The 22849-nt window shown below is 37.2% G+C and overlaps 1 protein-coding gene across 2 annotated transcripts in view; it reads left to right on the plus strand.

Annotated features, from left to right (window-relative positions):
• The first annotated feature begins 481 nt into the window (after nt 1-481).
• LOC143024615 (uncharacterized) overlaps nt 482-22849 on the plus strand; it is a 29970-nt gene continuing 7602 nt past the window's right edge. The window contains exons 1-6 of one of the 2 annotated variants that reach the window (XM_076183478.1): nt 482-720; nt 4514-4736; nt 13694-14352; nt 16379-16543; nt 17707-17859; nt 21171-21257. In XM_076183478.1, the coding sequence (XP_076039593.1) occupies nt 4547-4736; nt 13694-14352; nt 16379-16543; nt 17707-17859; nt 21171-21257 (1254 nt within the window). In that variant the 5' untranslated portion in view covers nt 482-720; nt 4514-4546. Of the gene's footprint in view, nt 721-902; nt 1458-4513; nt 4737-13693; nt 14353-16378; nt 16544-17706; nt 17860-21170; nt 21258-22849 lie in introns of those variants that run through there. The other variant, XM_076183479.1, reaches the window with a different exon arrangement.

A 22849-nucleotide genomic window follows, 5' to 3' on the forward strand; every position in this document is an offset into this window, starting at 1 on the left:
CATCAACATATTTTTGATACCCTGAACATTCCATGAAAATATTTCATGAAATATTACGAATTCATAGTTATCCCATTTAAAGGTATTTTTCTCTGGTCAAGAATAATAGAAAATGCAATTAAAGTGTTGATAATGTTTGACAAATATTCACTCTTTACTAGGCTACGTCCCATAGTTGATTTGTTTCCAAATTATTACACTATAAGTTTTGGATATATACTGTCCAGAATATATCAAGGTTATATTAGTAATGTAATGATGCTTAAATATTCGCCATTTTAACGTTTGAAATTTACATTCCTTTGTATCGACCGCTTTTTATTGCAATGATAGTACATTATAACATGTTTCCACAGCTTGTTTACAACTTTCTGTGGCCCAGTGGTTGTTCAAAACCCGAGAGTACATCCAGTGCTCAACATGCACAACTGTTCGAAAATGTCGAATTTGGTGAAATTATTTGTTTTGATTTCGTCCAAGTTCGGTCGTGACGCCTCCAAAGATGGCTTGTGTTGCCTGAACGAATTTAATGATTATTCACACTCCATTATTTTACCAGATCTCTGAAATAATAGGAAATGGATTTTAAGAAGTAATATGTTAAGATATCAATTTTTGTGGAATCAAAATAGACAGGCATTGAGAAGGCTGTGTTTTAGTAAAGTTAACAGGTTGGCATGTGTTAAAATGGCGGTAGCCTCCAGCTTCGGACGTGCCTAGGTAGGTGTTTCTGACGCAGTTTATTATCAAACTTAGGAAAATTTTGCCTTTTGTAACCACAGTTATTCAATATTTATAAAACAAAACATATATTAATCAATATATATAGTCACAAGAACATAAAAGTCATCATTTCAGCCTTTAAAATTGAATAAAAATATATACTTTAAACGATGTCATACACTGTTGTTTGCGCGTATGTAGAAGTACTTGTAAACACGCAGACTACGAGCAAAGATGTTTGGGAATTGTTGCCAATTAAATTTGTTATGGCTATTGATGCAGAAATTACTTTTTTCACAAGATTCCCTATTGGACATGTAGAATGAGAATTGTTATTCTTGGGTTGAGATAGGTATGAGAAGTATCATAGATATACTACATCCACTAATCTGTCCGCAGGAATGTCGGAAAAATATTTATTAATTAAATGTCAGTATTCTACGAATGTCAAATGAATGTTAGAAAGCGAGTTCCATGTCATTTACAGATATAGTTGTCTCCGTGGATTCAATTTGGAATTTCAAATGGAATTGGTCTTGTAAGGCAATGGAACCATCAGTTCCAAACCCCAAACATTAGGAATGCCAGTTTGGTATTAAATATAAAGTAAAGGCAATGTTTCTCTCGTTACTCGAATGTGTTGTGCAAAAGCAGCTTATTGACAATTTGTTGTCCACGTGATATTGTTAACTGATATACCAGTGGTCCAGGCAAAACGTACAAAAACAAGTTTGGTATGCAATTTTTCATTGTGTTGAATTTTTAACTATTATCATTGCATGATGAAATTCCTATCCTAACCTCTGTTCTGGTTGTCTACCCGACTTGTAATAGAAATAGTGGCGATTTATTTTTGATGAAATAAGTAAAGATGATAGCAGTAACTGAAATGATTATGATAATGATAGCAATAATAGCAGTTGATCAATAGGCCAAGGGATACACTGGGTTTACATGAGCAACTTTTTGGGGTAATTGGCCTCCACAAAAATCAAAATAAGATAAGATATAGAACATATGGATTATGGTGTAAGGTCAACTTGGCCGATTTACTCAACCAAGTTGGCCCACCACAGTTAGGTTAGGTTAGGTTAGGGATATAAGCAATATCGAGAGAATACAAAGGGCAGCAAATCAAACTGGTCCACAGCCTGGCAGATGAACCATATTTGAGGAAAGACAATAAACATACTCCTCTCATAACATTTTTTCATCTAGAAGTTTTGCCATTTAGAACAACTCTGTTTTTGATCATTCAACCAATTACTGTTCCAACTTGATAGACTACCACTTATTCTGTGTGAAGCTAATTTAGTAAGTAGTCTTTTGTGGGGGATGGTATCAAAAGCTTTTGCAAAGTCTAGATATATTAAATCTATTTTGTTTCTTTTGTCACAATTTGAGATGACTGTTGAAGAATTTGAGTAAGTTAGTCACACAAGAACATTTCCATCGGAATCCATGCTGGCTATCATTTATCAAACAGTTACTTTCTAACTTTCTAGCAATAGTTAGACCCATCCTGGACTATGCGGTACAGTTTTGGTCTCCGTCCTACAAAATGGACATAAATTCACTAGAATCAGTACAGAGAAGAATGACCAAAATGATACAAGGACTCGGAAATTTGCCTTACGAAGAGAGGCTTAGGCACCTAAACTTACACTCTCTGGAAAGACGCAGAGTGCGGGGTGATCTAATAGAAGTGTTCAAGTGGATCAAAGGCTATAACAAGGGTGATGCAAACAAGGTCATCATAATAAAACAACAGGGCAGGACTCGCAGTAATGGGTATAAACTGGACAAATTTAGATTTAAGAAGGAAATAGGCAAGAATTGGTTTACAAATAGGGTGGTCGATGAATGGAATAAACTTAGTAACCACGTAGTAAGCGCTGAAACTATCAGTTGTTTTAAAAAACGATTAGACAACTTTATGGATGGGGACGACAGGTGGTGATGGATACGGAGCTGCCTAGTGTAGGCCTTATGGTCTTTTGCAGTCTCCTTTATTTCTTATGTCTTATGTCTTATAACATCTCTGATAATAGTTTCCATCATTTTTCCTACAATTGAAGTCAAGCTTATAGGCCCGTAGTTATTTGGTTTCTTTTTGTCACCTTTTTTGAATATGGGAGTAATGTTAGCTAGCTTCCATTCTCTTGGGACATCTCTGGATATGATGGATTTCTTGAAAATAATTTCTAATGGAACAACATTTCATTTTTAATTTCCCAAGATTCTTGGATGCTAACCATCAGGCCCTGGTGTTTTATTAACTATGAGTTTTTCTATACACCTTTTAATTTTTTCTTTTGTTATATTTACCGTAGTGAGTAAGTTCACCATAGACTTTTCACAAGGGCTTTAGAAGGGTGTCACTTCTCAACTACTGCCTGGGTTTTTAACCACATGCTGAGAAGATCCTTGATTTCAGCAGTGGGAATGGTTCCAGCATCTCCCTCTTCCTACTATGAAGAAATTTCCTCTGTGACTTCTTTCTGCTATTGGTTGAGGTGCTGAAGCTCTTCTGTTGTCAACTCAGTCCTGTGATCGGCCACTAATTTGTTGAAATTATCTTTGCTGACTTGCCCATAGGTACGATGTCAGGAGCAGCAGGTGGATCCTCAAAGTCTTTTGAAGTCCTTTTGCAGCAACTTGTTCAGGCCAGAACTTTTTCCAGGCAGAGCCCATTGTCCTCAAAGACACTTTCATCTATGCTTTCTTGATGATTCTTAGGCAGTAAATAATATTGTAGTGATTCTTCCAGAACTCTCTGAGGGTCAGTTCTGTTTCATTTGTAACTTCAAAACATCTCTGGAACATAGTCTTGTTGTATAATTTTTTTTTAAGTTCATGATCGCCCACTGGTCCATGGGCTAGATAAGAGGGGTGGCATTGAAGGATAAATATTTTATCTTGATGAAGCTATATTTGCCCACCAAATTATCTTAAGGCTGAAGGATGTGCAGAAGCATTGTCCAGGACAAGGAAAGATTTATTTTGGAGATTTTTATTATGCAGATGAGCCTTTACTCAAGAAGGAAACTCCTCATGTATCTATTCAGTGAAGAACTACCTGGTAACCCATGCTTTCATATTCAGTCTTCATGTAACATTAAGTTTGTGCTTAATGATGTTGTTCCTCCTAATGACTTGTGACTTCTCTGAATGATATGTGAGGAGAGGTTTGATCTTGTAGTCCCCACTAGCATCATCACACAGCAAGAGAGTAAGGCAGTCTTTCATTGGCTCAGGTACAGACTTTTCTTCCTATGAGATATATATTCCCTGGGCATCTTTTTTCCATGAGGCCTGTTTCATCATAATTGAACACTTGGTTTGGAACATAGCCCTCGCTGTTCACAAATTCACTAAATTCCTTCACAAACTTTCCTGCTGCTTCAGAATTAGAGCTGGTAGCCCCTCTGTGGATAACAACACTATAGATCCTTTTCTTAAAGTTCTTGAACCAATCCTCAAATGGCTTTAAACTCCACTGTTTGAGCACTAATGTCAGGCATGCCTTTCACTTAATTATCATGGAAGACCATGGCTTTCTCACAAATTCATCTCTGAAATCATATCACCAGCCAGCTGTTTTTCATTAATCCAAAATAAGAAGGGTTTTTCCATCTCCATACTTTTTGATCTCCTAGAGATCAGTGTCAGTACCCCTTTTGCCACATCAACTGCTTGATAGATTCCTTATTTTTCAAAGTTGGGAGATATTGGATAAGTGGACATTTCCAACACTATTTTGATTTCTACTAATTAATTTTGCTTCCAGGTTTCATACTGCTTTACCTACCCCTTGAGGCAGATGGACTTTGACGAGAGAAGAATGTTCAGTATGAACATGGGTCACCCTATGGCTCACCAGGCAGTGGGCCATGCAACTACACAGCCGGTGACCCATGCCAGGTTGATGATGCAGGATGGGCAACACACCATGGTGACATGTTCACGTCCTATGGATGTGTCAATGGCATCCATTACTAATCATGTGGCAGGTAAGTTGTCCTATCTCATTTCATGTTCTGATTGGCCATTTTTAGATCATCCAAATACACCAATAGTCTGGTATCATCCTTCATTGAATTTGTTTAAGGGTAGCCTAAAACTTGGGGAATGGCGGAGTTGCCAAGTGGGGAATGACCGGTCGGAAGAAGAACCACTGTCTTTTTTTTTTTTTTTATCGATGTGTTTTTGTTTCTTTTTGTTTGTTTCTGGTGTCTTGTCACATTTCGTGAATTTGTTTCCCCCCACAAATAATCGATAGTGCTTCAAAATTTAATACATTACATCCAAATCTTGACTTACTTGGCTCACTAAAAAGTGGGGAATTGGAGAAAAAAGGTTAAGAACCCCTGATCTAGGCCAACATCGATCCCATGAAAATAGGATTATACCCACATAAAACAGGTATACCACAAACACACACACACACACACACACTTTCAACGAACGGACGGCTTGACGAACGCTCTGAAGAAAAGTGCAGATTGAGGATACCAACGCAAAGAGAAGTGCCTTTTTGTATTTGCAGGGGGGGGGGAATTGCTCGTGAGGTAGTGGGAAAGTAAGGAAAGAGGAGAGGGGGAGGGATTACTGGGGAAATGGAAGGTAATGAGGATGTGGAGGACTTGGCCCAGGCAGACGGGCGGAAGGTCAACATGAAACGACCACCGGATGACGAAATGGCAAATAAAAATGTAAAGATTAGAAGTATAGAGAGGAGAAATACAGTAGAAAGTGACGAGAATATGTTCCAGGGATTTAAAGAGGGTGGGGGGGACACAACCCCCCCCAGACTGATAAGACTAGAGGAGAGAGTTGATAAGGTGATCGAGGACTTGGAACGTAAGTTAGGTAATGTAGGCTCCATTCTCCAAAGAATTGAAAGATTGGAACAACTAGAGAAGGCTAACAGAAACTTAACTGAAGAAGTAGAGGACCTAAAAAGACAGTTAGGAAATGTAAAGGAGGAGAATGAGAAATTGAAGAAGAATAGTAATGAAAACAGTGAGAAAATAGCTACAGAAGCTAAAAATTGGAGAATAACTCAAGAAGGGAATAAGGTTTCATTCACGGACATAGTCAAACAGCAATTGAAAGAACATAATGAAGACTCAGTTATTAAAGTGATGAGACAGAAGGAGAATATAGTAAGAGAATTAGCTGACAAAAAGAAATGTATAATTATATTAGGAATGGAAGAGAAACATAACCCAGATAGAACCGCAAGAATCAAGGAGGAAAATGAAAGGGTAAGCAGTTTATTAAAATTAGTCCAGGAAGATGAACCAGAAATTATAAAGGAAATTGAGGAAAAATTCAGACTCGGAAAATATAGTACAGATAAGACCAGACCAATTAAGATTAAATTCAGGTCACAAACAACGGCAGAGAAAATTCTATCCAAGACAGGGAAACTAGCAACAAATGATCAATATAAAAAGGTATGGATAAAAAGAGAAATGAATAAGGAGGAAAGAGAGGCAGAAAAGCAGAAAAGAATTGAAGCTAAGGCAAAAAACGAGGAAAGAACGGAGTCAGAGAAAGAGAGATTCTATTGGAGAGTAGTGAACATGAAAATAAAGCAGTTCGACATACTAAAGAAAAACATAAGGGAAACAGAGAACACAATGGAAGTGGCAGAAAACTAAGAGTGTCTTACACAAATATAGATGGATTGATAACAGGATTGAATGAACTGAATGATTATTTGAAAGAAAAAGAACCGGACATAATGGGAATTGTAGAAACAAAATTAAAAGGCCCACTACCACCCAACAGTGTAGGACATGATACATACAATTATTGGATTAGAAACAGAGAGAAAAAACAAGGGGGTGGAGTTATGTTCCTGACAAAGAAGGATATAAACGTGAAAGGTGTCATATATGGAAAGAATACAGTAGAGATGATTATGATAGAAGTGGAAGACCGAGATAAGAAGAGCAGAAAATTTGTGATCAACTATGTGCCTCCGAAAACAGCCTCATGGGAGGAGAATGAACATAAAAGTATGTTAGAGGACACAAAGATAGCATTAACTAAAATAATGGAAGACGGAGGAAGAATAGTTATGATGGGCGACTTTAATTGCAAAGAAATCTGCTGGGAAGAAATGACAGTAAAGAGTGGTGATGACTCATGGGGAAATGCTCTACTTGAGATGATTACTGACCATTCAATGACACAATGGATACAAGAGAACACTAGGTATAGAAATGAAGAAGAACCATCGAGGCTAGACTTAATAATTACATCTGAACCTAGAATAGTGGACAAGATTGAATATAAAACACCAATAGGTAAAAGTGACCACATATTGATTGAACTGGAACTTAATGAAGAAAAATATATGAAAAGAAATGAACAATATAGAAAAGGAAGAATGATGTATGAAAAAACAAACTTTGATAAAATAAGAGAATTCTTCCAACAAGAAAACTGGGAAGAAATATACAAAGAAGAAACATCAGTGGAAGAGAAATGGAATATTTTGACAAAAATTTACAAAGAAGGAGTGGAAAAGTATGTCCCAAGACAAAAACAAGAAAAAGAATATGTAAAATGCTGGTACAACAAAAGTTGTAGGGAGTTAAAAGACAAAAGAGACAAAGCCTGGACCGGATGGAAAAAAGACAGAAGACCTGAAAAATGGAAAATATATACTGGTTATAGAAATGAATATGTACAAAAGTGCAGAGAGGAAAAAAGAAAATATGAAAAAGATGTTATAGAAAAGTGTAAAGATCAACCAAAACTATTCTACAGATTTGTAAACAATAAACTGAAAAACAAACAAGACTTGGAGAAATTAAGACAAGGGGGAGTTGAATACACTGAGGAAATGGAAATGGCAGAAATTATGAACAAACATTTTAAATCAGTGTTTACAAGGGAAAATATACAACCTGAAGAGATTGAGTGGAAGGAAAAAGTCCCCCCTATGGAAGAAATAGAAGTAACGAAGAATGAAATATTGACACACTTGGGTAATTTTGATGTCAGAAAATCGCATGGGCCAGATGAAATAGCAAACTGGATTCTGAAAGAATGTAGGAATGAACTGGCAGACAAAATACATAGCATAATAAGCAGTTCCTTAAAAGAAGGAAAAGTTCCAGAAGATTGGAAAAAAGCAAATATAGTACCTATATATAAAGGAGGAAATAAAGAAGAACCTACCAACTATAGACCAGTCTCTCTAACAAGTACAATAGCAAAAATATGTGAAAGAATTATCAAAAGTAGATGGGTAAAATACTTGGAAAAAAACAACGTACTAAATCCAAGGCAATTTGGATTCAGACAAGGACGATCATGCGTCACCAATTTAATATGTTTCTATTCAAGGCTAATAGATATAATACAAGAAAGAGATGGATGGGCTGATTGTGCATTTCTAGACCTAAAAAAAGCTTTTGACAAAGTACCACATAAGAAGTTGCTTAAGAAATTAGAATATGAAGGAGGAATACAAGGTAAATTGCTAAATTGGATGGAAGACTTTTTGCAAGAAAGAAAAATGCGAGTAGTGATAAGAGATCAGCACTCAAAATGGAATGAAGTAATAAGCGGTGTCCCGCAGGGAACAGTTCTGGCCCCAATAATGTTTGCTATATATATTAATGATATGGATGAAGGAATTGAAAGCTATATGAGCTTCTTTGCAGATGATGCAAAATTACTGAAAAGAGTGAAAACTGAAGAAGATTGTGAATCACTACAGAGAGATCTAAATAAAGTACAAGAATGGAGTAGGAAGTGGGAGATGGAGTTCAATACAAAAAAGTGTAGTATAATGGAATTTGGAAAAAGCAAAAACAGAATAACAGGATCATATAATTTGGGAGAAGAAGGAATAAAAAGAGTAGAAAATGAGAGGGACCTGGGAGTCATTGTTATGAATAATATGTCACCTGAGAAACATATAAATAAGATTTTTGGAGAAACTTATAATTTAATAAGAACAATCAAAGTGGCATTTACATACCTGGATGAAGAAATGGTGAGGAAAATCCTAGTCACCCTGATAAGACCAAGATTGGAATATGCAGCAACGATATGGTCACCAAGTACAAAAAAATGTATAAAAAAACTTGAAAGAATACAAAGAGCAATTACTAAACTGGCACCAACACTCTCAAAACTATCATATGAAGAGAGACTACAAAAACTTAAACTACAGACACTAGAGCAAAGAAGAGAGAGAGGAGATTTGATAGCTATTTACAGAATCATGAAAGGCATAGAAATTACTGATAGAGAGAATCTGATAAAATGGGATGACAGAAATACAAGAGGACACGGAAAGAAAATAAAAAAAGACAACTATAGAAGAGATTTGAAAAAGAACAGCTTTCCTCACAGAGCAATAGACAGTTGGAACAAGTTAGATGAGAAAGTGGTGTGTGCAAAAACAATACATGAATTTAAAAATAGTTTAGATAAAATGAGATATGAAGACGGGACCTCACGAGCATAGCTCCCCTTCCCGTAAAATACAACTAGGTAAATACAACTAGGTAAATACACATTGGTCGAAGTGACAACGAAGTTTGGAACTCCAGGAAAACTTCAAGTTTCATCGATGTCAACAACAAAGGAGTACCTTGGTTATATTAATAGGGAAGGGGAAAGCTCGTGATGTAGTAGGAAGGTGAAGTAAAAGGAGAAAGAGATGGATTACTGAGGAAATGAGGAAGGAGACAAACGGGCCCCGGATGTTAGAAGGGGTGTAAACAAAAGAGGTGCAGAACACACAGACGAGGAAGAACAAGGAAGCAGAAATATAGATAGTAACAACTCAATGGAAAGAGAAGATAACTGCTTTTATGGATTTAATGAGAGAGGAGGTGACAACCTCCCCCAACTAGTAAATCTAGAGGAGAAACTAAAAAAAAATTAATGAAGCATGGGAGGTTAGGTTTAACCAATTAACACTAGTTACCTAAAGAGTTGATAAACTGGAAGAACTAAAGAAGGAGAATCAAAACCTAACTAAAGAAGTAGAAGAATTAAAAAGACAGTTAAAAGAAGTAAAACATGAGAATGAGGAATTAAAGAAGAAGAATAAAGAGAATAAAGAGCCCATCGCAAAAGAAACACAGGGTTGGAGAAAAGTCCAAGAGAACAACAAAATTCCATTTAGAGATGTAGTGACACAACAGATGAAAGAACAAACTAAGGACACAGTTGTTAAAGTGATGAGAGAAGAGAATATAGTAGGAGACTTAGTGGACAAAAATAAATATATAATTATATTAGGGATGGAAGAGAAGCATAATCCAAATAGGACCACAAGAGTAAAAGAGAAGGAAAAGGTAAACAAGATATTAGAAGTAGTTCAATAGGATGGACAAGAAACAGGGAAAGAAATTGAAGAAATATGTAGACTAGGGAAATACAATACAAACAAGACCAGACCAATTAAGATCAAATTCAGGTCACAAATGACAGCAGAGAATATCTTAGCAAAAACAGGGAAACTAGCAGGCAGTGATCAATATAAACAGGTATGGATAAAAAGAGAAAGAAAGAGGAAAGAGAGGATGAGAAAACAAAAAGACTAGAAGCTAAGGAAAAAAACAAACAAGAACAGAACAGTTAGGCAAAGAGAAATTCTATTGGAGAGTAGTGGATATGAAAGTGAGGAAATGGTTCATAGCAGAGAAAAACAGAAGGGAAACAGAAAACAGGATGGATGTAACAGAAAATTAAAAGTGTCTTTCACAAATATAGATGGCTTAATAACATGCTTGAATGAACTGAACAATTATCTGAAGGAAAAAGAACCTGACATAATGGGAATTGTAGAGACAAAATTGAAAGGTCCATTACCACCCAACAGTGTAGGACATGGTGCATATAATTATTGGATTAGAAACAGAGAGGTAGAACAAGAAGGATATAAATATGAGGAATGTTACACATGGAAAGAATAGAGTGGAGATGATTATCATGGAAATAGAGGACAGAGATGGGAAGAGCAGGAAGTTTGTGGTAAATTATGTGCCTCCTAAAACAGCTTCGTGGGAAAAAGAGAGAACACAAAAATAGATTAGAAGACACAAGGATAACACTGAATAAGATAATGGAAGATGGAGGAAGAATAGTTATAATGGGTGACTTTAATTGTAAAGAAATCTGCTGGGAAGAGATGACAGTGAAAGGTGGAGATGACCTATGGGGAAATGTACTACTTGATATGATTATAGAACATACAATGACACAATGTATACAAGAGAATACTAGGTATAGAAATGAGGAAGAACCATCGAGACTGGACCTAATAATCACATCAGAACCTGAAATAGTGGACAAGAATGAATATAAAACACCACTAAGTTAAAGTGACCACATATTAGTGGAACTGGAACTAAATGAGGAAAAATACATGGACAAAATTAACAATGTAGGAAGGGAAGATTGATGTATGGGAAAACAAATTTTGATAAAAGAATTTTTTCAAAAAGCAGATTGGGAAAGGATACACAAGGAGGAAACAGCAGAAGAGAAACAGAAAATTTTGACAAAAATTTATAAAGGAGTGAAAAAAGTGTGTTCCAAGACAAAAACAAGAAAAAGAATATGTAAAATGTTGGTACAACAAAAGATGTAGCGAGTTAAAAGACAAAAGGGATAAAGCTTGGATAAAATGGAAGGAAAACAAAAGACCTGAAAATTGGAAAATATATACTTTTATAGAAATCAATATGTACAAGTGCGCAGAGAAGAAAAGAGAAAATACAAAAAGGATGTCATGGAAAAATGTAAAGATCAACCAAAACTATTTTATAGATTAGTAAACGACAAACTGAAAAACAAATAAGAATTAGTGAAACTAATACAAGGCAGAGTTGAATACATATAGGAAATAGAAATGGCAGAAATTATGAACAAGCATTTTAAATTGGTATTTACGATGGAGAACATACCACCTAGAGATGTTGAGTGGGAGGAGAAAGTCCTCCCCCTATGAAAGATATAGAAGTAACAAGGAAAGAAATAATGAATCACTTGGGTAATCTCGATGTTAGAAAATCGCATGATCCAGATGAAATGGCAAACTGGATTTTGAGAGAATGGAGGAACGAACTAACAGACAAAGTACATAGTCTAATAAGCAGTTCATTGAAGGAAGGAAAAGAGCAAATATAGTACTAATATATAAAGGGGGACACAAGGAAGACCCTACTAACTATAGACCGGTCTCTCTTACAAGTATGGTAGCTAAAATTTGTGAAAGAATGATCAAAATTAGATGAGTAAGGCATTTGGAAAAAACAATGTACTAAATCCAAGGCAATTTGGATTTAGACAAGGAAGATCATGTGTCACAAACTTGATGTGTTTATATTCAAGACTAATAGATTTACAAAGGATTTACAAAGGCAAAGCATGCCGACAGGAGACCTTTCGATCCATATCTAGGTCGGATGCAAAAACAAAAAAAAAAGAAAGAGAAGGATGGGCTAATTGTGCATTTCTAGGCCTGAAAAAAAGCTTTTGATAAGGTGCCACAAAAGAAATTGCTAAAGAAATTAGAAACTGCAAGAGGAATACAGGGTAAACTGAAGTGGATGGAAGACTTCTTGCATGAAACAAAAATGAGAGTGGTGATAAGAGACATTCTAATTGGGATGAAGTGATTAGTGGAGTTCCACAAGGAACAGTTTTGGCCCCAATAATGTATGCTATATATATTAATGATATGGATAAAGGAATTGAAAGTTATATGAGCTTCTTTGCGGACAATACAAAACTGCTGAAAAAAGTGAACACTGTAGAAGATTGTGAGTCGCTGCAGAGTGATCTCAAAGTATGGGAATAGAGTAGAAAGTGGGAGATGGAATTCAATATTAAGAAGTGTAGTATAATGGAATTTGGAAGAAGCAAAAAAAGAATAGTGGGATCATATAAATTAGGAGAGGAAGAAATTAAAAAAGTAGAAAATGAGAAGGACCTGGGAGTCATTATTATGAATAGTATGTCCCCTGAGAAACATATAAACAAAATTTTTGGAGAAACTTATAATTTAATGAGAACAATCAAAATGGCATTTACATACTTGGATGAAGAAATGGTGAAGAAAATACTAGTCACTTTGATAAGACCAAGATTGGAGTATGCAGCAACAACGTGGTCACCAAGTACAAAAAGATGTATAACAAATCTTGAAAGAATACAAAGAGCAATTACGAATTGGCACCAATGCTCTCAGAACTATCATATAAGGAGAGACTGGCTTCTACTAAGAGCTTTCATGTGTGCTCATTCCTCATCATTAGCATTTTTCCTAATCCACATTTTTTTTTGTTAACCTTTCTTCTCATACTAACTTCCAAGATTAACTGATTACTTCTTTTGCCATGGCTTGTGACTTGAACTTTATTTTCATTGGATGTGCACAATTTCTCTTATACTTGCCTAACCAGTACATGCTATCAATCTGGTCTGTTACATCCAAGTACTTCCTTAGAGTTGATGTAATTTCTCTAATCATTTACATTTCTTTTTCTTGACGTAATTTCCATGAGGTCTTGTATTCATCTTGGCATCCAAAGAGTAAGATGCTTCTAGACTTGTCTACAACATCTCTTATGAGATTTTTTTTTTAATAACCTTGACTATTCCTTCTTCCAGGCTATCTGTTTCCTATTGCTCCATGATCTCTTTAAAGGTTACTTTGTTTCTTCTATCCTCACTTGTTGGCCTATCCTCTTTGTACTCCATGGTGTTTAGATTTTTTCTCTCATTTATACATATATACATATATATATATATATATATATATATATATATATATATATATATATATATATATATATATATATATATATACATATATATATATAAGCTGTCATACACTATACTTCATGTTTGTGAACTACAATATACCCTCTGCTCATTCCCTAGTGTGATAATATAAATGACATATCCTTTTGTATCCCAGGGGCTAGCCAGCTTGCTCTTCAGCAAGCTGTACAGCAGCAACAGATCATCCACCAACAGCAACAGACACAGCACCCAGCACAACACCAAGCACAAATACAGCGGGCACAACAGCAGCCACTTGAACTTGCTGTGGTTACAGCAGCTGGAGTAGCTGTCACAGAAGCAGCTCCTCAAGCTGGTCCCTCAATGGTTCAGGTCTTTGTGGGAACATCACAACAATCAGAAGTTCCCCATGAAGAAAGGCATGAGGATGTGCTCGCAGATCCATTACAAGATCCATTACAGATGGAGCAGCAGCAGCACATTGAGATGCAGGATACACATCATGAGGAGCAGAAACAGCAGGGACATGTCAGATGGTGCCTTGTGTGTGATAAAGGACTTCCAGGTGAAGAAACTGAGGATACTGTGAACTTATATAAAGCAACAATGTCTGTCAGCCAGCGCAAGCTGTCAGCCATGCTGGGGCGACTTGTGGGCCTAACACTCTACAGAGCTCATAGTGATGTCCTCTGCAGTCGATGCTATAATCTGGTGGAACAGGTGGATGGTCTTGAAATTGAGTTGGCAGATACAAAAATGGAGCTGGTAAGCCAATATGAGAAGACGATAGAGCACAGGCAGCCTCATGCAAAAAGGGAAATTGAAAGACCTTCGGTGAGCCTCTTAAAGTTGTGTAGTTTTTAATTTTCCTACACCTAAGAATTATTGTGTTTGCAATAACTGATTTGTCTCAAGTTTCCCTGACTAGAAATATTCAGACCCACAGTGGCTGGTAATGGTCTATGGGTATGGGTCCCTCTATAGATCGTTCTGGGAAGAAACATTGGACTGTTGTCCATGTTGTATAAGTATGGAACTTTCTGTCACCAACTGAAAGTAGCAGGAGGAAGGGAGTAGTCATTGGTTGTCATTTATCATTATGTTAGATGGTGGAAAAAATACAGTTGAAGTTGATAGAGATCTTGGGCCCTGTCTGGAGACCAAATGTCAACCCTTTGGAGCTACATCTCCAGATGGAGGTGTGGAGGATTGATGGGTTTTTGTAAATGGGGAGGAGGGAGATCAATTTCCCTGCTGTCTCTGATGTCAATTTTGCAGGACCACCACCAGCAGGTATCTGTCATTGGTCCCATTGCATTAATTATTCCTTTTATCCAACTGTTCAAACTTTACAGTACTTGATCAATATATCTTTAAGTCGTCCATATAAATTGATGCATGGGTAGGAATCACTTCAAAGTATTCTTATCATAATGTTTTGTATGATCTGCATCTCACTTTTTTCAAATAATAATCATCTTAAACGATTTGTAAGAATTGATCATGATTTTTGCTAAGTTGGTTTAATGATGTTTGTTAAACACTTAACAATTATAATCTCATAGTGAGTGCATTTGTTTGTTATAATTGTGTTTGTCCCCATTGACTAAATCTCATAGTCAATATGCTCTATCAAAAAGTCTTTTTCCCTTTATAAGGGTGGGGGGGGAAGTCAGAGCATGCATCCACATTACACTCATTCCACAAATATCCAGAACCTATTTATTGTCTATTCCATCTTTGTACCTCATGGATGAAGGGTCATCCCTATCCCTGCTACACACTGCTCAGGTCAAAGGCAATACAAGAAGACATAGTACTTCCATAGCAAGGCCCCTTCCCTCATCTATTTAATAGATTTACAGAGGAAACAAGAACATCCCTTCAGTCCACTTAATTTCCTCATCCATTTACAACCAATCTCCACTCACTCTTATCCTTTGCATTCTTTCCTCCTTGTTCAGCAATCATTACTCTTGTATTCAGTGCCCCCTCCACCCTGTCCATGTTTGTACTATTGATCTTCATTTTAGTTTCACTTCATGCATTTCTGTTTCTCATAGGCTTTGCTGGTCTTTCCTCATTCATCTTTCTATATGTCCAAACCATCTCAACATTCTTTGATCTACCCATTATGCCAGCTCTCTTTCCACCTTTGCTTTCTGCCCTACATCCACATTTCTTATTATATCTGTCCTCATAACACCTACCATACGTCTTAAACATTTCATCTCAAGCACATCTAGACTTTTTTCCACTCAATACAGTGCTGTTGGCACGGTGATTACTCATGCAATCTTCTATTTGCATTTATCCCCAGATGCCTCTATCTCATGGTACTTCTTTCCACCCAAACATGTATCTGCTTTCTTTATTCTATAATTCATTGCTGCCTGTGACCTCAAATACTTAGAATTGTCCATTTCCTCCAGTCTCTCATCCTTTAAATTCACCACCACTATCATCACTTCTTGTAATTTTATCTCCATACTTTTTTTTCCATATTTACTGTCAGCTTTCTCATCCTTTAAATTCACCTCCGCCATTATCATCACTTCTTGTAATTTCATCTCCTTACTTTTTTCCATATTTACTCTCAGCTTTCTCATCTCACATACCCTCCCAAACTCGGCCACTTCATCTTGAATCACTCATTCTATTTCCAACTTTTACACAAGTTCTACTACTTTTGTCAAAACTTTTGATCACCCTAAAGAGACTTCTCTCTATCCTATACATCCATAACACTCCATAATGCCATTCTCTCATCCCTGTCATGTGCCTTCTCTAAATCCATGAAAGCCCTTTTACCACCATTTGCTGCTATACATTCTTCATATTATATGCATTCTTTTTTCAGCTGGAGGTTGATGTAGAATGGGAGGAGTCCAATGAATCTGAAGTTCCAGAAAATGATGATGATGATCCAGATTGTACAGCAAAAGGTACAAAGAGAAAGAAGAAACGGAAAACCAAAAGAAAAGGAAAGCCAAGGAAAGTAACCAAGTTGACCGCTAAAGTCAAGGTAATGCAACTGTCATTCTTTGGTGGTTTTCCTAAATATTTTAATTTAATCCAGAAGAGGTAATTACTTATTACCATGTAAGTGTTAAATACATATTTTTTTAGTCACAGGAGGAAGTTGGCATGTGCATGTTGTATATTTACCTAGTTGTAGTGCACAGGGAAGGGGCTGTTCTCATGGATTCCTACCTCTGTCTCCATTGATCAGACTTAGCTTTAGATTAATTTATTTAATTTTTTCAGAGGTAGAAAATAGAGAAGTAAAACATATAAAGGAGGCAAAAGGAGAGCAGATGTAAACTGGGGAAGAGTATGACAAAAAAAATTAAAGTAATAAAAAGGTGTTTTGGAAGGAAATTAAGAGAGAAAGGGGAGGCGAATCAAATAGAGAAGAAAAGCTAAAAGGTGCAGATGGAGAGATGATAGCAGAAGAGGGAGCAGTAAGAAGAAGATGGGCAGAAAATTACAGGGAGTTCCTAAATGTGGAGGATAGGGAGGGAACGGTGTTACAGTGGGAGGAAAGTTGATGGCATAAGTTGAAGGGGAAGGAGAGAAATGTTATTGTTTAGAAGAGTAGGGCCTTTCCATAAAACATCAGGTAATTGTCTTTCTGTTTTTTATTTTCACTCTCTCTCTCTCTTACTCTTTTCTGTTTCTTAGCACCACTCAACTCTAAGACTCGCTAGGATTTTCACAAAAAAAATGTCCAGTGAGGTTTTTTTTTGTATACATTTTGAAATATCTATAATTAAGACATTGCATTGTCATTGATAATAATTATGCTACACCTTTCTACTACCTTATCAGGGTGATATTGGTCAATGAAATTTTGCAGCTACTCTGCAAGTGATGCTCTCCTACAGATATGGCTTGTCACCCCACATTGTTTGCATGTTTGTCACTAGAGACATTTTTTATTGAAAAAAAAAATGTGAACCAATTTGTTCATAATGAGAGGCGTTCATGACCCAAGGTTCCACAGTATATACATACGGTACATACATACATACATATACCAAAGGCTTTTTCCCCCTACATGGGGGGTAGCCAAAAAGAAAAAGGCATAAAAACCACTCCCACCCATTCCATTTCCTATATATTCCACAGTATATACTGTAAATATATGCTATGATGTTCATGACTAAATTTTTATGTACTCACCAGACACAGGGCTTAATGGACAATTCTGGAGATGACTTGGAAATGGATGGCAAGCCAAGAAAGAGAGGGAGAGGAAGGCCTCGCAAGAAAGATAAGGAAGAGGAGGACTATATCTCACCAGGAGCTCCAACAAAAGAGTGTCCTTCTTGTAAAAAGGTTGGTATGTGGTTGCATAAGGTACCATGCTAGAAACAGCCACAGATTCATTATTTCTTTGAGTATTGTGTTGGATCAGCAATGTGTTCCTTCTTGTGGTGGTCCTGCAAGACTGATGGTTGAATTATTTTCCTATCACTCTTCTTCAAATTCTATAAACAGCTTGATCTGTATCTTGAGGTAGCCATAGAGGGATGGCATTTGGTGCATGGACTGGGTCCAAGATCTCGCTGGTTGAGCGGGTTAGGGCATCGTTACTTACGGCCAAGGTCGAGGTGAGGGCGGTTCGAATCCTGCCACCAGCGAAGTTGAACCTAGGGCATGGTTCATTAAATTCCACGCTACAAAGCCATCTCTGAGGGGCTCGTTCTAGCCTTCCAATAGGGGGGAGTGTGTGACATTAAACCATATCATGTAGTAGGAGGTAGAGCGGGGACGGAGGTGAACTGTAAAGTGAGAGAAGCAAGGAAATGTCTCAGAGGATTGAGAAATGTCATGAGAAATAGGCATCTGAGAATGAATGCAAAGAGAAGATTACATGAAGGGGTGGTTGTGCCTACAACACTGTATGGGGCAGAGACTTGGAACACAAGAGAAGCAGAGAGAAGTTTAAATGTTAAACACATTTAAACTTCTCTCTGAAGTGCCTGAGAAGTATGGTGGTGGTTACAAGGTTGGATAGAGTGAGAAATGAGATGAGAAGGAGAGGGCACATGGAGAGAATGAAGAAAATTTGATCAAAGAGTGTGGAAAGCAAAAATGGATGAAGAGAACTTGAGGGGATGACCAAAATTGAGATGGATGGATGTGTAGGTTGTAAGTTACACTACATTGGGAAATTGGTGGTGAAGTAAACTCGGAAGGTCATCTTTTCTTTAATAAGACCAACAGCGTTCTCCTTGACAATACATGGCAAGCTCCATTCAAACTTCAGAGGGTTCCCAGAAGCAATTTTCTATATACATATGTATAAGGGTTGTCAAACATGGTGTTCTGAGTAGGAGGTAATTTTTCTGAAAAGTTGGAAGTAGAAGTGGGGGACATGGTTGATGGAAATGTAGCTTGGCTTCATGTATAAGATAAATTTGTCAAGTCAGAGAGGGCTTTGAACACATTCATGTATTGAATAAAATATGTGTAGACCATGCTCCTAGGTGGCACAGAGAACAGAAAAATATCTACTTACCCAATGTGATGTTGGAGTGTCAGGCAGTCATGGTGCTACAGTGGAGCAAGAAGATGGAAGGATGCACTGCTAGAAAGGGGAAACAATTACTAAATGGTGGTTGGGAAATGAGTTAGAAAATATGTAATCAAGATGTATAGGAATATAAGAGAAAGGAAGGGTGAGATCTTGTGCAGTGATATGTAGGGAGCTGGGGAGTGTTGGTTCATAGATACTGCGATGATCATTGGTGCATAGAGATGATCGTGTGGAGTGTAAGGCAATGTTGGAAAAAGGGGAGAAGATGGTCTGACTCATGCAATGGTAGAGAAGGGTGGTCCAACGTCTCTGTGTTGATGTGGTAAAGTATTTGGACACACTGTTGCCTCATCCAGTTTATTCCAGATATCCACCACTCTGTGTGGGAAGCTATTCTTTTTCAGATCTCTTCTATAACTATCCTTTTTGAGTTTCTTTTCATATCCTCTTGTTTTTCTCTTGTCCCACTTTAATAAATCATTTCTATCTAGGACTTCCATCCCTTTCATAATTCTGTAAATAGTCAGTAAATATCTTTCTCTTCTTTGTTCCAGGGTTGGTAGTTCCAGTTTGGATGATCTTTGTTCATATGTCAATTTGGAGTGTTGGTGCCATCTTTGTCGTTGCTCTTTGTATTCTTTCTAATTTCTTTACATTTTTTTAAGTACTGGGTGTCCACAGTGTCGCAGCATGCTCCAATCTTGGTCTTACCAATGTAATTAATATTTTCTTTACCATTTCCTCATCCAAGTAATCAAAAGCCACTTTCATTGACCTTAGTAATTAAAGGTTTCTCCAACTATTTTGTTGATATGCTTGTCTGGTGACATGTCTTTACTGATAATTACTCCTAGGTCCCTTTCCAAGCTTACTTTTTTTACTTCCTCTGTACCAATTTTGTATTGCCCCGATATTCTATTTTTACTTTTTCCAAACTCCATTATACTACATTTCTTGATTTTAAAGTTCACTTCCCACTTTTGACTCCATTCCCAGACTTTATCCAAGTCTTTCTGTAGTGATTCACAATCTTCCTCTGGATTTACTTTCATTAATAGTTTTACATCATCTGCAAAGAAGTTCATATAACATTCCACACCTTCATCCATGTCATTTATATATATAGCAAACATAATTGGATCCAATACCGAATCTTGTGGGACTCCACTTATCATTACTTCCCAGGTCAAGTATTTGTCTCTTAGTACTGCCCTTATTTTTTCCCAGTCAAGAAATCTTCCATCCATTCCAGTAATTTTCATTGAAAACCACCTATTGATTCAGTTTTTCTTAATAGCTTTTTGTGAGGTACTTTATCAAATGCAGGTGTGTGTATGCTAGGCATCCCAGGGAGATGGCAGCTATGTTGAATGTCGAGATGACAAATGGGATGAAAGTGTTTCTGAGCAAGAGGGGAATGTCAATTGAACAGGGAAGGGAGAAGCCAGAGGATAGATGTGACTGGAGAATGGTTGTGTATGGATGGTATTTTAACCACTTCCATACGGTGACACCTACGTAGGCGACATGAGGAGCAAGTGAGTACTCGATGATGCCGACGTCGCCATCTTGATTGTATTTATTGTAGTCGTACCTATGTAATTTCCATTCTCTCTAAACTGGTTTCATCAATTTTCTATGGTTATCAAATACACGGGTGAAAGAGAACGAATGATTGAGCACTGACTATATTTTTTATGATGCGATTATTATGACGCAACATCGCACGTCTGGCAGCATGTGCCCCAGAGTGAAGAGGTTAATAAAGTCCAAAGGTTTTCTCCCCTTCTCCATTTCCTCCATGGGGAGACAAGGAAGGAGGGTCACCATGTAAATGAAATGGCCCTGGTATGGATGTGCTATATCTTGCTGCATTGCTTCTGACCCAGGCAGTGAGCAGGAGACAGGGATGACCCTTCATCCATGAGGAGCTAAGATTAAAAGGAAACATTGTATGGTGGATGGGATGGGTGGGAGTGGGTACATGCCTTGGCTGACTACCTCCCATATATGGGGTAAGAGGCCCTTGGCATATAAATGGATATTCTTCATAGATTAACTGTGCTAATGCTGTACTTATCATATTTTTAATGTTTTTTTTTTCCAGACTATTCACAGTAAACGGTTTCTGGTCCATCTGGCAAACCATCGGCTTTTTCCATGCCCTTTCTGTGAAGCTGTATTTAAGCGTAAGGTAGGTGAACTAGTTTAATTTTTCTTTGTTATTATCATTATGATTTTTATTTTTATTATTTTTATTATCATTATTGTTATTGTCATCATTATACAAGGTGTGCAAAGATGGTGGATAGAACAAGGAGGATGGGAGAGAATAGAAGGAAAGGTAGTGAGTGGTGAGATAATGAAGCAAAGAATATGGTAAAAGAGAAGACATGAGTATTCATGGGTTGGTTACAAAATAGGATGAGAAGCATATGAGAGATTCAAAGAAAAAAGAAGAGAAGTACAACATAAAATAAAGGAGAGCAGATGTAAAATGGGGGAAGAGTATGACAAAAAATTTTGAAAGTAATAAAATGATGTTTTGGAAGGAAATTAAGAGAGGAAAAGGTAAAAGGTGCAGATGGAGAGATGATAATGGAAGAGGCAACAGTAAGAGGAAGATGGGCAGGGTATGTCAGGGAGTTCCTAAATGTGGAGGATAGGGAGGGAATGGTGGTTGCAGTGGAAGATGTTAATAAAATGACAGTGATGAATAAGGATAATAAGAAAAAAATGAGGTGAAAACAGTTATTGAAATAATGAGAGCAGGTAATTCACCTGGGTTAGACGGGTGTCATGGGGAATGTCTGAAAAAGGGAAGGTATGGTGATGGTGGTTTTGCTGGTGAGGTTGTTTAATGTTTGTCTAAAGGAGGGTAGAGTGCCAGAGGACTGGAGGAGTGCTTGTATAGTTCGACTTTACAAGTGAAAAGGGGACAAATGTGAGTGTAATAGTTTCAGAGGGATCAGTTTGTTAAGTGTAGTTGGGAAGTCTCATGGGAGGGTTAGAGAGAGCAGAATACCTAGACCCATCACTTCATCCCACTTTAGCCACCTTTTTCGACCTGTAGAGGAAACACAGTGGCAGAATTCTTTCCCTTACCAATGGGGACAGAGGCACAAAATTGAAATATATACTCAAAGAAGTGGTACAAGATAGTTTTAAGAGGGAACAGCATAACAGAGGGACAGATGCAGTACAATAAATACAGTAGATTAAGTACTTAAAAAATTATCAAATGTAGGACAAGATGAGGAAGAAACAAAGCATGAACAAACAATAGGCATACAAGATGATATAATAACAGTAAATACAATGAAGCACCAAAGAAGATGAAAAATGGAAAGGTTCTAGGTTGTGATGATACATACATATACCAAAGGCTTTTTTCCCCTTACAAGAGATGTAGCCAAAATAAAAACAAAAGCATAGAAACCACTCCCATCCATTCCATCCCTTACCTACTCCACTCCCCACTACCCTCTTCCTTCCCTCTTATCTTGTCACCTCCTGGATGACGGGTCATCCCTGTATCTTGTCCACTGCCCTGGGTCAGGAGCAGTGTCACAAAACAAAGTACATCCACAGCAAGGCCGCTTCACTAATCAGCGACCCCCTTCCCCTTTCTGTCCCCTCATGCAAAAAAGGAGAAGACTGGGAGAAATCCCTTCAGTCTGCATCATTTCATTTCTCATACTCCCTCACCCCCCATCCCCCACCCACTCCCCCTCATGCATCACAGCATCATCCATACACAGTAATTCTCCATTCACCCATATCTTA

This window comes from Oratosquilla oratoria, chromosome 4 (assembly GCF_046742065.1).
Source record: "Oratosquilla oratoria isolate Oo_2021 chromosome 4, ASM4674206v1, whole genome shotgun sequence".
Classification (NCBI taxonomy): Eukaryota; Metazoa; Arthropoda; class Malacostraca; order Stomatopoda; family Squillidae; genus Oratosquilla; species Oratosquilla oratoria.